The 14,431-nt window shown below is 51.8% G+C and overlaps 5 protein-coding genes across 5 annotated transcripts; all 5 read left to right on the top strand.

The window, feature by feature from the left end:
• Positions 1–13: 13 nt before the first annotated feature.
• Positions 14–1,742, top strand: BDZ99DRAFT_464216 (acyl-CoA dehydrogenase NM domain-like protein). Its single transcript, XM_033720257.1, has 4 exons — positions 14–241; positions 303–724; positions 777–1,203; positions 1,260–1,742. The coding sequence occupies exons 1-4, from the start codon at positions 147–149 to the stop codon at positions 1,624–1,626; spliced, it is 1,311 nt and encodes a 436-aa protein (XP_033575301.1). The 5' UTR covers positions 14–146; the 3' UTR covers positions 1,627–1,742.
• A 1,151-nt stretch (positions 1,743–2,893) lies between these two features.
• Positions 2,894–7,374, top strand: BDZ99DRAFT_521895 (uncharacterized protein; the record flags this gene model as incomplete). The annotated part of the gene is made up of 2 exons (XM_033725665.1): positions 2,894–5,073; positions 5,136–7,374. 2 exons carry the CDS (start codon positions 2,894–2,896, stop codon positions 7,372–7,374), a joined length of 4,419 nt encoding a protein of 1,472 aa, XP_033575302.1.
• Positions 7,375–7,712: 338 nt separating this feature from the next.
• On the top strand, positions 7,713–8,313 carry BDZ99DRAFT_477866 (uncharacterized protein; the record flags this gene model as incomplete). Its single annotated transcript, XM_033722135.1, has 2 exons — positions 7,713–7,905; positions 7,976–8,313. The coding sequence occupies 2 exons, from the start codon at positions 7,713–7,715 to the stop codon at positions 8,311–8,313; spliced, it is 531 nt and encodes a 176-aa protein (XP_033575303.1).
• Positions 8,314–9,294: 981 nt separating this feature from the next.
• Positions 9,295–10,619, top strand: BDZ99DRAFT_53296 (DUF1753-domain-containing protein). The gene is made up of 2 exons (XM_033726497.1): positions 9,295–9,465; positions 9,524–10,619. The coding sequence occupies exons 1-2, from the start codon at positions 9,427–9,429 to the stop codon at positions 10,448–10,450; spliced, it is 966 nt and encodes a 321-aa protein (XP_033575304.1). The 5' UTR covers positions 9,295–9,426; the 3' UTR covers positions 10,451–10,619.
• Positions 10,620–11,830: 1,211 nt separating this feature from the next.
• Positions 11,831–14,015, top strand: BDZ99DRAFT_477868 (putative alternative NADH dehydrogenase; the record flags this gene model as incomplete). Its single annotated transcript, XM_033722136.1, has 3 exons — positions 11,831–12,659; positions 12,709–13,941; positions 13,999–14,015. The coding sequence occupies 3 exons, from the start codon at positions 11,831–11,833 to the stop codon at positions 14,013–14,015; spliced, it is 2,079 nt and encodes a 692-aa protein (XP_033575305.1).
• Positions 14,016–14,431: the final 416 nt, after the last annotated feature.

Genomic DNA, 14,431 nt, shown 5'->3' on the forward strand with positions numbered 1-14,431 from the left:
AGCAGATGGCTGCGTCTTCGAACCTCGGTATTCTATGCGGTAACCCGCATCCAAGCGACATCGCCATTCTCCTCCCTGCACTCCACCACTGCTGTTTACAGACTTTTGCAGACTTCGATTTCGATATTCACGACACGTAATTCAGCATGGCATCCATTGCAAAGGCTCTCCGGCCACTGACACGCGTCGCCGCCTCTTCATCACGCCCTTCTAGGACAGCATTTTTTAAGGCCACCCCGCAGTATGACACTCTTTGAAAATCATTGATTTATTACTGCAGCTCTGACACTCAATGGCTATAGAATACGATGCCTCTCCACGACGCAACCACGGCAAACAATCGACATCACCGACATCCCACCCACACCCATAACGCACCTCTCCGAGACCGAGTCCCTCATGGCCGACTCGGTCAACAAGTTCTCGAATGAAGTGATTTTGCCTAAAGTGCGGGAGATGGACGAGGCCGAGACTATGGACCCGGCTGTCGTGGAACAACTGTTTGAGCAGGGACTCATGGGGATTGAGATCCCTGAAGAGTACGGTGGCGCAGGAATGAACTTCACGTCCGCGATTGTGGCGATTGAGGAGCTGGCGCGGGTGGATCCTAGTGTGAGCGTTATGGCGGACGTACACAACACGTTGTGTAATACGGCCATTCTGAAGCATGGTAGCGAGGCGTTGAAGAAGAAGTGGCTGCCGCGCTTGGCGACGGACACTGTTGGTGAGCATACCTCTCCGCAAGAGTACACCAAAGCTCTGCTGACGTTACGTAGGATCTTTCTGTTTGTCGGAGCCAGTTTCCGGGTCTGATGCCTTTGCACTGGCTACCAAGGCTACGAGGACGGATACCGGGTATAAGATCAACGGAGGCAAGATGTGGATAACGAACAGCATGGAAGCTGGATTTTTCATCGTCTTCGCCAATCTAGACCCAAGCAAGAAGTACAAGGGCATTACCGCGTTTATTGTTGAGAAAGGCACTCCGGGCTTTTCGATTGCCAAGAAGGAGAAGAAGCTCGGTATCAAAGCGAGCAGCACCTGCGTCATCAACTTCGATGATGTCGAAATTCCAAAGGAGAACCTTTTGGGCGAGGAGTTCCAGGGCTACAAGTACGCAATTAGCTTGCTGAACGAGGGCCGCATCGGCATTGCCGCGCAGATGACCGGCCTAGCACTCGGAGCGTTCGAGAATGCTGCTACGTAAGTCTTGCTTCCTTTTGAACCACAAAGGGAGGATCCTTGCTGACAACTCCCAGCTATGTGTGGAATGACCGTAAGCAATTCGGTCAATACATCGGAGAGTTTCAGGGTATGCAACATCAACTAGCGCAAGCGTGGACGGAGATACAGGCCGCACGCGCCCTCGTCTTCAACGCGGCTCGGAAGAAAGAAGCCGGACAAGACTTTGTCCAAGACGCGGCTATGGCTAAGCTGTACGCGTCGCAAGTCGCTGGCAAAGTGTCCGGACAAGCCGTCGAATGGATGGGCGGCATGGGCTTCGTCAGGGAGGGATTGGCGGAGAAATACTTCAGGGACTCGAAGATCGGGGCCATTTATGAAGGCACAAGTAACATCCAGTTGACGACAATTGCGAAGATGCTGCAGAAGACGTATACGAGGTAGTGTGGGGCATTTCGGGATATAGAGCGGATATGTTAGGTAGAGCGTAAATGCAATCATTAATTAAATAGTGTGTATGAGAGGAAGAGTACTAGACAATGTGGAAAAATTAGGAAGCCTTTTGTCCTCCCTCAAAAAGCGGTAATTCATTACCTCGGAATTACGGGATGGCGATTCGTGCCGTCTTTACGGTGTCTTGATTTCACAAGCAACCGAGAAAAACATAAAATTGAGGGCCTAACCGGGCGACGGAATAGCAATATTACAGATGTAGCGTGCGGATATACTCTTGAGGCTGTTCTTCAAGAAAATATCCACTATGATGGAAGTGTATTTAGACTTAAATCGGCTGATAGTTCACATGAGACTTCAATCAAAATTGGATCGCATTAAAGCAGGATGAGGAGCTGTCTCAGCCACTATTTTCCAGGGAAATTTTCAATGCATGGTTCATAGTTATTGGGTGCCTTTCAGGCCTCGTCCAACACAACACCACACTCCGTGCGCCTTCTTTCCACTCTTCTCGCCGTAGCACACAATCGTGGACCAATCAAAGTCCACTCCCCGCGTAGGGCTTACCTGATAGCGGCGAAGAACGGACAGGAGGAAGAGATCGGATAGAAACGAGGTGGATGCCCCACAAGGCGAGGCACCGACCCTTGTGCTGTCACCCGATCGTGCATGAAGAATTTGAAAATTGAGTATTCTAGGGACTCCGTTGATGGCCTCCAGATATCTACAAACAATAGTTAGGCACAGTCTCTAGACAGTAAACAAGGGTGCCATATGCCTGAAACACAGCGACTTCTACAGCCTCAATAGACAGACATCCTGTCCCTCTGCACTCGCGGCTCGGAGCCGGCCATGCGGCCTGTACCTATCACTCCATCGTCGCGCCACTGCTCCCTAGTCCCGTTTTGCGCCGTGTTGTCAGGTGTTGATGCGAAACATTACATGGAGGCCTGTTAGCTACATATGCGCACAAAATGGCGCTTGCGTCCTGCGTGACCGTCCCGCACTTTCTTCTCGTCACTTTTTCACGACTGAACCCTTCCCCAGGCCCAGTCTTCCTGTTCTCCAAACCTTTCCTCTCTTTGATCTTTTCCTCTGACATGCTCTCGGCGACCACGTTCCTTTTCCCACCTGCAGCTGGAGACGCAGCACTGCCTCGAAGCCCGAAGATCGATGCCCAACATCGTCGCGTGTCAACATCCAACCCATACCCATTCCCACCCACTAGCCCCACTTCAAGTCCGATTTTGATCTCAAAATGGAGCACATGGAGCACATACTCCCGGACAGCATAACGAAGCTTGAGCGATGTTTACCCAGACCACCCAAACAAGATGTTCCCATGACAGAGAACTTCACCGTCGAGCACTCTCAGATTCTCAAGGCTCCAGATCGCCCACCCTCTCCAGGAGGTTCCTCACTTATCAAGCGCCGTGATATGGAAAGTTCGCTATTCAGCCTCCCTTCCTCTCAGTTTCTCTCCCCGTCAAACTCCACAATACTACCACCTAAGCACGATGACCCCGCCTCACCTTCTGCGCCGACAAACCTTTCGAATTGGGCTCACCTAAATTTAATCAAGACACAACGCAAGGACCTTTCCACCTCGCTCAAAGCAACCCAGGTTGCCCATTCCGAGGCTCGCGCATCCGTGGCTGCTTTGAGACGGCTCGCGTTTCGCCTCGCCGTCAACATCTCGGTAAAAGAGAATAAAATTGCTACATCTGCACGAAGCTTAGCCGCAAGCAGGAAAACCGAATATGTGTTAGGCACAGGACTGAGAGGCGCGGAAAAGAGGGTTGGAGAGCTGGAGCAGGAGTGGAGGGAGGAGAGGGCACGGAATAGGGAGATATTGGAGAGTTTGGAGCGAGCGTCAGCGTTGACATTGCAATATACTGACCCCAGCCGCCGACCAGTATCTCCGCCTTCGTCACCACCCACCCGCATTGCCACTCTTTCACAATATAATCGCGTCGGAGACAGCCCGCCCAGAACACCCACCCACTCTCCTAAAGCCTCTAAGTCCTCGGACTCGATTAACCCAAATGCAGCGCACCACCACCGCTATCATAGCACACCAGACACCATCGAAATCCGTACTTCTAATGACCGCCTCATCAAAGCGAAACGCGAGTCCGACCACGCGCTATTGGTGGCTCGCTCTCGCATAGAAGCACTCCAGGCTGATTGTTTTCGGAGCAAGGAGATTGCAAAGCAGCTAGAGCTGAATCGCGTTGAGCTCGAGGATGAGATCGCGGGCTACAAGGCGCGAGTGACGGCGCTAGAAAGCTCAAAAGCGGCCGTCAAGGCGACACTGAGAGCGACCGAGGCGAAGTTGGAAGATGCCTCCAGGTTAGAAAAAGAGCTTAGAGGCGAATTAGACGGAAAAACGCGGGAGATACAGATGCTGGAAACGAAGGGCCACAAGAGCGAGGCAAGCCTAAAGGCATTGAGCGAGTCGAACCGGTTATTGGAAGAGGAGGTTGAGAGCTGTAGGGAACAAATCGCGCAATTGGAGAGGGCAAGAGTTGAGATGGAGGAAGAGGTGGCCGAGCTTCAGAGGAGGATGGCTCGTGCAGAGCATGGGGAGGCCATGCTGGAGTCCAGACTGGCAGCTAGTGAGAGTGAAAAGGGCACGCTCCGAGCACAGCTTGACAAGAGTACTGCGAATGTAGGGACGTTGGAAAAGGCAGCCGCTTTCTTTGAAGAGCAGGTTCGCGACTACAACGAAAGGATCACGTCACTGGAAGGATCGGTCAGCTGGCTGGATGACGGGCTGAAAAATGCTCACAGCTTGAAGGGGCGCGTAGAGTCGGAACTGGCAGCTATGCGAGTGACCGTCACGGAGCAAGAATCTAGCATCGCGTCGATCAACGAGGCAAACGCTAGCCTACGAACGGACCTGAAGAGCACCCGGAACGCTAAGACGACTCTTGAGAGCGAACTGAATTTCATGCGAGAGAGGCTTCTGGCTGAGGCAGATGCCAGGGCCGAGTTACACGACGAAGTCCGCTCTTTGCAGTATTTGAAGGGTAACTTAGAAGATGACCTACGAGAAGCTCGGACGCGTATTGAAGAGCTTGATCGACCAGAGGTCCTTGAGGAGCTTCAAGCTTTGAAGGCCTCTAAGATCTCTGTAGAAGAACGGCTTAAGTCTGTTCAAAAGACATCCCTAGACCTCCAGGAGGATCTTCGGTTAACCAAAGAGAAGCTTGCAACTATGGAGGCAGCTAACACAGATCTCGCTTCCAAGCTCAAGCAATCTGAGACAAAACGAGAGGATCTGGAATCTAAGCTAGTCCTCTCGGAAACTGCAAACTCATCTCTCAAGCACGAGATCCAACATATCACTCAGTCGAAAGCCGACACTGAGGAACGTCTCCTTAGGCTCAAGTCTTCCCTCGAGTCAAAACTCCACGAGTCTGAATGTGTGCACATGTAAGCCACTGTCTGAGGTCCTTCAATGCATTATCAAAAATCTGACTCCACTCCACGAACAGCTCTCTGCAACAGGAAGTACAGGATATCCGACAATCGAAAGCTGAAACCGAAGAACTCCTCAGCAAGGTCCTCGAATCGAAAGCATTTCTCGAGTCTAGACTCCGTGAATCCGAGACCTCGAACACCTCCCTCCAGCGTGAAGTCCAGTCTATACGCGAATCCGAGAGCGAGACAAGGGAACGCCTTTACAGTATACTCAAGTCACAGGTTTCTATTGAGAATAGGCTCCACCAATCAGAGGTTAGCAATACGGAGCTTGAGAATGAGCTTCAGCACGTTCGCCGCTCTGCAGAGGAAACCGAGCAACAACTCCAAAACATTCTTAAATCTAAATCCTCCCTGGAGTCTAGATTCCTTAAAGCTGAATCCACCAACAACTCTCTTCAGCAGGAAGTGGAGCACATCCGCCGTTCAGCAGAGGATATTGAACGGAACCTGGATAATGCACTTGAGTCTAAAGCATCTCTTGAGATGAAACTCCGTGAATCTGAGACTAGCAATACTTCACTCCAACAAGAAATCCAACGGCTCCAGGCCGCCGTAAGGCAGACTGAAGAACAACTCTCCAGTGTAGACTCGTTTGCCAGTGCCAGGGGTGCCTCCACACAGACTGAAGAGTCAGATTCCAGGAACAGTGCATACTCGTTTGCCACTGTCAGGGGTGCCTCCACGCAGACCGAAGAACTAGATTCCAAAGGGAACAGTGCACACTCGTTTGCCACTGTCAGGGGTGCCTCCACGCAGACCGAAGAGTCAGACTCCAGGAATAGTGCACACTCGTTTGCCACTGCGAGGGGTACCTCTATAGGCTTAGCCGACCTCGAGCTCAACACTCTCCGAGCCACCAACGCTGCGCTCGAGTTTTCGGAGCGTCGTCTCTCGGCGCGCCTCTCTGTGGCCGAGAACGAGCTCGCTGCTGTGCGCCGTGCAAATCAAGAGCTTGAAGAGTTCCTAGATCAGGCCGAAAATGATATGCAAGTAGCTGAGGCATTCACAGTGGACTGCCAGAACCAGCTTGAAGACTTCGTAGATGAAGGCAACATGAAGCTAGCTGTAGCAGAACGCTCGCGCTTAAAGTACAAACGCCGTCTAGCGACTAAGGGAAAAGAACTCGACGTCTTGAAAGATGAGAACGAGACACTTTCCTTACAACTCGAACGGAAGAGCAACGAGATCGAGGAAGTTCGGCGTAAAGAAGAGAAGATGAGACAGGAGCTGGCCGACAAAGACCGCACCATCGAGGCCATGGAGCGCAATAAGGCTGAGTATAAGGCCAGCATGGACGCCATAGAGTTGGAGCTTCAGGAGTTGAAAGAGAGTAAAGAAACGTTCGAGAAGTTAGTCCACATTCTGCAGCAAAAGACGAAGACGCTGGAAGTTCTGAATGAATGGCACGAGGTGCCTAGCGATGAGGAAGGCGATGCGTTTACCCTTGGTCCACTTGGCTTCGAATTCGGACTCGATTCAAGGATGAAGAAATTGCAAGCGCAGGACCCTAACCCGGTCGACTACGGAAAGGAGGCTCCCGACGTGGAGAGACCGAGGCCGATGTCAAGCAATCGCCACAGCGTGCGCAGTAAGCGTAGCTTAGAAAACGCGAACCAGAGATATGAGCCTGAGAGGCCGGCCAGCCAGCGTTCGAACGGTACAGCCGGATCAGTGCGCACGAACACGGAGGGCGATGCTGAGCTGGACGCGTGGGCAAAGGAGGTGGAGCGCGTGCGCATGCTGAGAGACGAGACAGCAATCCAGCTTAAGGGTATGAAGAAGCTCAAAGCGAACCTACGCAAATCTCTCAAGAAGAGCGAGGACGAGTTGGAACAGCTGGAAAGAACTAAGGCCAAAGCGAAGGCCAAGAAGGAGAAGATGGGCAGTCGACCATCGTCTGGCTATCCAGGCCTGCTTCGTAGCAAGAAGTCCTCGAGGTCTACTACTGGGACTGGCTCTTTCGATAAGGAGACTGGGCAGTGGTCGAGTGTGGCTCCTAGACCGAACACCTCGCGTGGCCATGAGGCAGCGTCGTTCTTCCGCCCAGGCACATCAGCCTCGAAGAGGACCTGGAGTGGAGGCTTGCATCGGACGAGCGCGGCCATGTCTTCGAGCACGGGGTCCGAGGGAGCAGCAGACCTCGATGGGGCTAAAGGAAGCGACGCGAAGAAGGAAAAGCATGGGTGGCGTGTCACGCTGAGGGGTGCATTTGGGTCTACGGGGAGGAAAAGGAGTCCCCTAGTTTCTTAGCATGCATTGAGCATGGTTGTGGGAGTAAGGTATGAGCCTTATCAAAACATTATTAGCGCTTGAATACAATACCTAGTTAAATGTCTATGCACTGTCTTGCCGACGTCTGTGGTGCCCCGACACGCTTCCAAGGATCAAGAACGAGGTGGAATTTAGCTGTTCTGCAGGACCTGTAAACTACGTGGGCCGCCTCAGACGTCGTGGCCTGGGATAGCCCGCCATGAATCACATAAAGAAATGGCTCTAGACCTTCTCACTTACAGCCCACTTTCCGAGATTCCAATCTTGCTTAAGTCAATCCTAAACTGATCTACCACGCTCCGCACTGTCTGCACGCGATGGTTGGCCATGTCCAGGGTGGCTCCACCTGTCTGGCCTGTGGCAACTCCCACTCAGGTGGAATCCTGGCCTGCAACAAGCTTGAAGTGCTCAAGAAACCTGGCGTCATTCTCGCGGTCATGAAGAAAGCCCAGAACACTCATGACAAATTCTTCGACCTCAGGCCGCCGGATTCGAGGCTGAAGGCATCGAGTACGCTCGCACTCTGAAGAGAAAGTCCGATGAACACCATCAAGTAAGTCTAAGCATCTCTTGAGTCCAGACTCCTTAAATCCGAAACCTCGAACACCTACCTCCAAGCGTGGAGTCCAGTCCATACGGGATTCTGAAAGCGAGACGAGGAAACACCTTTACAGCATACTCAAGTCTCAGGTTTCCACTGAGAACAGGCCCCATCAGTCAGAAGCCAGCAATACGGAACTTGAAAATGACCGCGAAAAACTCTTCGACTACAAGGTGACGGCTCTCGAATCTGAGGGCATTGAATATGCACGCGCTCTCAAGAGAAAGGCAGACGAACACGAGCTAGTAACACCTTACTTGAGAAACAGCTTCGCCATGTACGCCGCTCTGGAGGCGACCACTCTAAACCATTCTTGAATTTAAAGCCTTACTAGAGTCTGTATTCCTTAAGGCTGAATCCACCAATAGCTCTCTTTGGCACAAAGTTGAGCACATTCGACTTTCAGCAGAGGAAATTAAATAGAACCTTGATAATGCACTTAGATCTGCATCATCCCGTGAGATTTACCCTGGCAAGTCCAAGACCAACAACACTTCCTTCTGGCCGGAGATTTAACAACGAGATTAAATAACTCCGGGATGCTATTCGGCAGACTAAGGAACAACTCTCCCGTGCACACCTCGACAGAAGTCTTTACACTTGATTGCCACTGCTTGGGTGCCCCCGTAGGTTACAAGGATTTGGATAGGATGTAAAACTTTATATGCTAGGATTCCACCTAGATTTTAGAAGCTCTCGATCGACCGGCTCCCTCTACCACCGCGTAGCGGAAGAGTTCTTAAATGATGCAAAATGTAGATTTGAAAGGGATAACAGAGCGCACCAAACAGTATCCTTGACGATAGAGAGCATGACCGAAAGACGCTGTGGAACGTCTTACGCTACAACTGCTGCCTTTCCAGTTATGTCTTGTTCCTGAAGACGTGGAGCCTCAGGCACGTATTCTATTGGGCCCCTGAAGGCATCGTTCGACCACGCTTGGGATCTGATGGTTATCAAGTGAAACTTCCATTTAGCCCGGGTTTTAAGAAGAGATTGAAGAGGATAAGGTCTGACGAACTCTGATTCTGGTTGAAGGGTCAGTACTAGCAAGGCTTCCAAGGTGGCCTAATTCGGTGGCTGAGGTTGCACAGCATTTGAAACGGCGCGTTTTTAAGCCAGATATACGGCCATGCAAAAGCCGCTTTGATACCTCCTTCAACATAAGGCTCAATTATCCCGCAAGAAGTTGTTATAGTGGAGTGACGTCTCCTCTAACACCGAGCACGTGAGCAGTTTTCGATTCGATCGACGCTACCAAATCTCAACCTTGGAAATCTCCAATCTCCCGAGCGCTTCCGCCGGCAACCCTCATCATTCACACCTCTGCTACACCCTTCACGCAGCACCTAGACAGCGCAGAAAGGCAGCCTCTACCCCGACAAACACATATCCAGCGCGTCGCGGGGCACCACCCGCACAGCTGTACCATGGCGCCTCTCCACCTCTTCGACATCCCTTGTCCTAGGGTAAGCAAAGTGCTCCCTGTCCTCTCATCTACAAGCAGACCACCTAACAAACCTCCAGACCTTCCTTCGCGCAATGTCTCTCCGCACCGGCGCCGAAATCATCGCCTTCCTCCAGCTCATCAACAAAGTCAGCGGCCTATATGGCATCCTCGCGCTGCTAACAGGCGCGCCGCTCTCACCCCTCCAATTCTCGATGTATCTCTATTCGCTGCTCGCCCTCATCGCGACTACCTACCTATACCCGCACATCCGCCGCGGCTCGCCGCTACAGTGTCTCGCTCTCGCACACCTCTACGCCTTCGACAGCGTAATCAACGCCCTCTACACCGCCGCGTTTGGCGTCGCCTGGTTCTACGTCCTCGCCGCGCACCCGGACGAGGAAGCCACGACACCCGGCGCTCCCGGCATCAATGCCACCGCTGGATTTACCAACCCGAAGTACAACGTCACTTCCGTGGAGGTGCTCGCGGAGCCGGCGGGCGGGCTCGCCAGCGGGCAGGATGCCATCGCCGTCGGGAAAGCTGGGAATGCTGGCCTTGGGAAAGCCGTGTTCCAGAGCGGAAGCATCATGAGTATCGCGCTCATCTGCTTCTTCTGGGCGTTGCGAACGTACTTCGTCTTCGTGATGCTGGCATTTGCCCGACAAGTGCTCAGGCAGCATGTTGCGACTACATCTTCGGCGGCTTGGAGCTCAGGCGAGAATACAACTAATAATATGGCTGAGAACCCGTTTGCAGAAGGACGTGAGGAGGGCTCTGGGTGGCAGGGTAAGCTCGGCCGAGGGATGTTGGGACTTGCGCCCCGGTATTGGCTCGGTGCGGACGAGGATGGGGAGTGGATGCGAGGACTGGGCGGGAAGTTCAAGAAGAGCCTTCAAGAGCCTGTGGGCGTGATGGAAAGGGAGAGGCGGCGGAGAAGTGGGACGGGACCGCCAGCGGCGCCGAGGGAACTCCAAAGGCTAGCTGATCTGCCCGAGTCGCGGTAGTATAGCTGCATGGTAGTAAACTCCATGTCGCGGTCAACTGAACAAGAAAATGATGGGAAACGAGAGCCCACTACGAGAAAAAGTTGGAAAGCGTTTTGGAGGAGATTGGAGGCTACATTTCAATCGAGTATTACGGACATGGAGGATGACTTGCATGGAAGTGGTAATGACTTAATTGGAAGACCCTGCGCAGGAGCGGCGCAAATGTACTCTATGGAGTCCTGTTGGTTCGTAGGCACTATTCATAGCACTCGTTTGACACTTTCACTCCACGTATTCTTGAAAATCCCTAGCAGAAACATGAGTGTCCTCTTAGCGAGGCTCTTTGGATTTTATCATGCAAATCTCGGTCGTCTACAACGCTCCGCTCAAGCTCCACAATCTTTCCCCCAACACAGTACAAATGTGGTGTGTTCTCTGGGGGAATATGTCGGTTGCTCGTGGAAGTTCACTAGTGACAGATGGAGACTATACACGAACACTCGCCCGAAATTCCTGTCCGATATCTCACATCATGAAGGTAAAACTATCTGTAAATGTATGTAGCTTCACATAATCATAGCATATGGCATCAACCTCGGTAGCTGCGATAGTACAAGGCAGTCGCTCTAATGTGTATATACTGGCTCACTACGAACGAGAACTCTGGAATTTGATCGACCATTCAATCATGCGCTCACCTGATTTACAGTGATGAGTATTTTAGACTTTGTCTGTATGTTTGACGATGAACTGAAGCGCTCCGAACAGTAGCAAGCAAGTTACAGGAGATAGTAGATGTTTTCTAAACAGGGAGGACTTTAGGGTGATCACAGATGAGAGGCTGAACAGGTCTCGCTGGCACTCTCGTGCTTTCGTAGAAGACAGAGTCAGCAGCCCTGGATCTTGGTAAAGATCTGGTGTTATCGAAGCTTTCAACGGGCCCGCTTTACTCTAACGAGCTCTGGACTATCGCTCACCTTAGCGTCAGTTGATGGCATCCAGCAGCTGAGCAAAAGCAAATCTCATCGTGGAGTGCCGATAAGGACTGAAAGGTCTCAAAGTTGACTTGTTTTGGAGTGAGATGGGCTGTCGCCGAGCATGAAATGTCAAAGAATCGCGAGAATATTGAGGAAACAGCGGTAGTTCACGGATAATCCGGATACTAGTTTGTGGTGTGGTGAAGTTTGACTAAGCTACGTCACTCCTCTCCTGCGGATCCACGGCATAGGTAGCAACAGCAAGTTCTTCGCGCCTCGCACTCTACACCCGGCATTCCCTCAAATATCGTTATACTGCCTCCCATGATATAGCAGCGCCCGCCCGAGCTCGCGTCTCTCCAATTGCTACGAACCTCCTCCTCGTAAACCAGCGGGCGCGTCGGCGCTTCCTCAGCTCGCGATGCTGCTGCGGCAGTCAGTTCGCGTGTCCACTCGCTCTCCAGCACTATCAGCATTCAGGAACAATAGGAACATAAGAAGTGCAGGCTCTTTCTTGTCTGTGCGCCTATCCTGTAGCAATGGAGGACCCCAAGAGATTCCGAAGCGCCCTCTCCCCACAACCTCAACCAAGCTTCGCAGCGCCCTGAACTGGAAGCTAGGGCCCACATTGTTCTCCCGAACCGTGACCACAAAACCTCTACCACAGCCCAGATCGCGATTCCTACGCCTTATCTACCGGACTGCCGCAGCTTTCGGATTCTTCGTGGCGATCAGTGGTGGATTGGTTGTGGCCTTCTTCATCTACGACGCCACCACATATAAGGAAGACCCAGGGGCAGAAGACATTCCCGTCTCGGAGTATGCCCTCCATCCAAGAAGAGGGGGGCCCAAGAACCTCCCTATTGCTGAGCATTTCGTGGATGACGACGACTGCCCGGAGATGATAGGCCAGAAACACAAGCCAAAGTTGGTTATACTCGGGACTGGCTGGGGAAGTGTGGCGCTTTTAAAGACGCTGAACCCCAACGACTACCATGTTGTTGTAGTTTCGCCATCAAATCACTTCCTCTTTACGCCTATGTTGCCATCTGCTACAGTGGGCACATTAGAACTTCGGTCTCTAGTAGAGCCAATCAGGAGGATAGTGCGCAAAGTCCACGGCCACTTCTTGAAAGCAATGGCCGAAGATGTGGACATCTCTGCAAAGTTGGTTGAAGTTTCTGCTATTGCCGCGGACGGAACGAAGCAACATTTCTATCTACCCTACGACAAACTCATCATTGGAGTTGGTAAGCGCATGACTTCACTCGTTGGAAGCTCTTTTACTGATAGTGGCAGGCTCCGTTACCAACCCGCACGGTGTAAAAGGCCTTGAACACTGCCACTTTCTCAAAGACATCAGCGATGCCCGGCTTATACGAAACGCCGTAGTCCGTAACCTTGAGAGCGCGTGTCTTCCCACAACTTCTGACGAAGAACGACGACGTTTGCTGTCATTTGTAGTATGTGGTGGAGGGCCGACGGGTGTAGAGTTCGCCGCGGAACTCTTTGACATGCTGAACGAGGACTTGTCGCGTTACTTCCCCAAGATTCTTCGCAACGAAATATCAGTGCACGTAATCCAAAGCCGAGGCCATATTCTCAACACTTACGATGAAGCTCTATCCGAATACGCCGAAAAGCATTTCGCTCACGATGAAGTCGATATTCTTACTAATGCGCGCGTCAAAGAGGTACAAGAAAAGAAGATTCTGTTCTCGCAAAAGGACGAGGAAGGCAAGGTCGTCACGAAGGAAATACCGATGGGATTCTGCCTTTGGTCAACTGGAGTGTCCCAAACCGACTTCTGCCAACGCCTGGCCGCGCAGTTGGAAGGTCAAAACAACAAGCATGCCCTTGAGACCGATACCCATCTCCGTCTAGCCGGGACGCCCCTTGGCGACGTCTATGCCATTGGTGATTGCAGCACCGTGCAGAACAATATTTCCGACCACATCGTGACGTTCCTACGCACGTTGGCCTGGGAGAAAGGCAAGGATCCCGAAGCCATGCACCTTACATACAACGACTGGCGCGGTGTGGCTAAGCGCGTTAAGTCACGATTCCCACAAGCTGCAGACCATCTACGACGTCTCGACAGACTCTTCGCATCGTACGACAAAGACCAGAGCGGTACGCTTGATTTCGGCGAGCTCCGCGAACTTCTCATGCAAATTGATTCCAAGCTCACGTCTCTCCCTGCAACGGCTCAACGCGCCCACCAGCAGGGTCAGTATCTTGGCAAGAAGTTTAGCAAACTAGCGCAAGCTGCGCCAGGCATGAAGCTGAATGAAATGAATTATGGCGACTTGGACGATGCAGTTTACAAGGCCTTTGAGTACAAGCACCTCGGTAGCTTGGCATATGTTGGAAATGCTGCCGTTTTCGATACCGGTTTCAAAGGATTCAACTTCGGCGGTGGGCTTATTGCCGTGTACCTATGGCGAAGTGTGTACTTTGCGCAGAGCGTTAGTTTCAGGACGAGGATATTGTTGGCAATGGACTGGACGAAGCGGGCGCTTTTTGGTAGAGGTAAGTGTCAAACCAGTCCTCATGATACTTGTGTTCACGACGCTAACGAGCATTAAGATTTGATGAACTTCTGAGCGTTTTGACTAGAGGCCCATTGGCTTGTCACTGCGTTTCTTTTGTTTAGGCTGTTTGCTTCAGAGCGCAGCAGTGCTGCTGACGAGTTTCGTCTGGATGTACATATGTTTTCGTACCAGAGAAACATTTGATTCCATCCTCGTACCCTCCTAATGACTGTCATGCCTAGTTCAACCAAAATCTGGATATAGATCCCAACTCTCACGACGTTCGTGAGATATCCTAACTACCCTTAGACTAATTTCCATAGCCTAGCATCTCACCGAAATCTTAGGTATATCTGTTATTAGTCCCCCTGTAAGCTTTTGAAATTCCGAACAAGACGTAAATGTGACTAGAAACTTAGACGAGATGTAACATCGTTGGGAGCCCAGAAGAACAGGGTTTGGACTGCGGTCATCATTGAATGATTTCT

Source organism: Mytilinidion resinicola, assembly GCF_010093595.1.
Source record: "Mytilinidion resinicola strain CBS 304.34 unplaced genomic scaffold BDZ99scaffold_12, whole genome shotgun sequence".
Taxonomy (NCBI): Eukaryota; Fungi; Ascomycota; class Dothideomycetes; order Mytilinidiales; family Mytilinidiaceae; genus Mytilinidion; species Mytilinidion resinicola.

Excerpts from the sequence above, each read along its gene's own strand:
- BDZ99DRAFT_464216 (XM_033720257.1), top strand. The coding sequence starts at position 147 with ATGGCATCCATTGCAAAGGCTCTCCGGCCACTGACACGCGTCGCCGCC. Across the intron at positions 242-302 it reads TTTTTTAAGGCCACCCCGCA|AATACGATGCCTCTCCACGA; the intron begins GTATGACACTCT and ends CAATGGCTATAG. Across the intron at positions 1,204-1,259 it reads GCGTTCGAGAATGCTGCTAC|CTATGTGTGGAATGACCGTA; the intron begins GTAAGTCTTGCT and ends GACAACTCCCAG.
- BDZ99DRAFT_53296 (XM_033726497.1), top strand. The coding sequence starts at position 9,427 with ATGGCGCCTCTCCACCTCTTCGACATCCCTTGTCCTAGG. Across the intron at positions 9,466-9,523 it reads TCGACATCCCTTGTCCTAGG|ACCTTCCTTCGCGCAATGTC; the intron begins GTAAGCAAAGTG and ends ACAAACCTCCAG.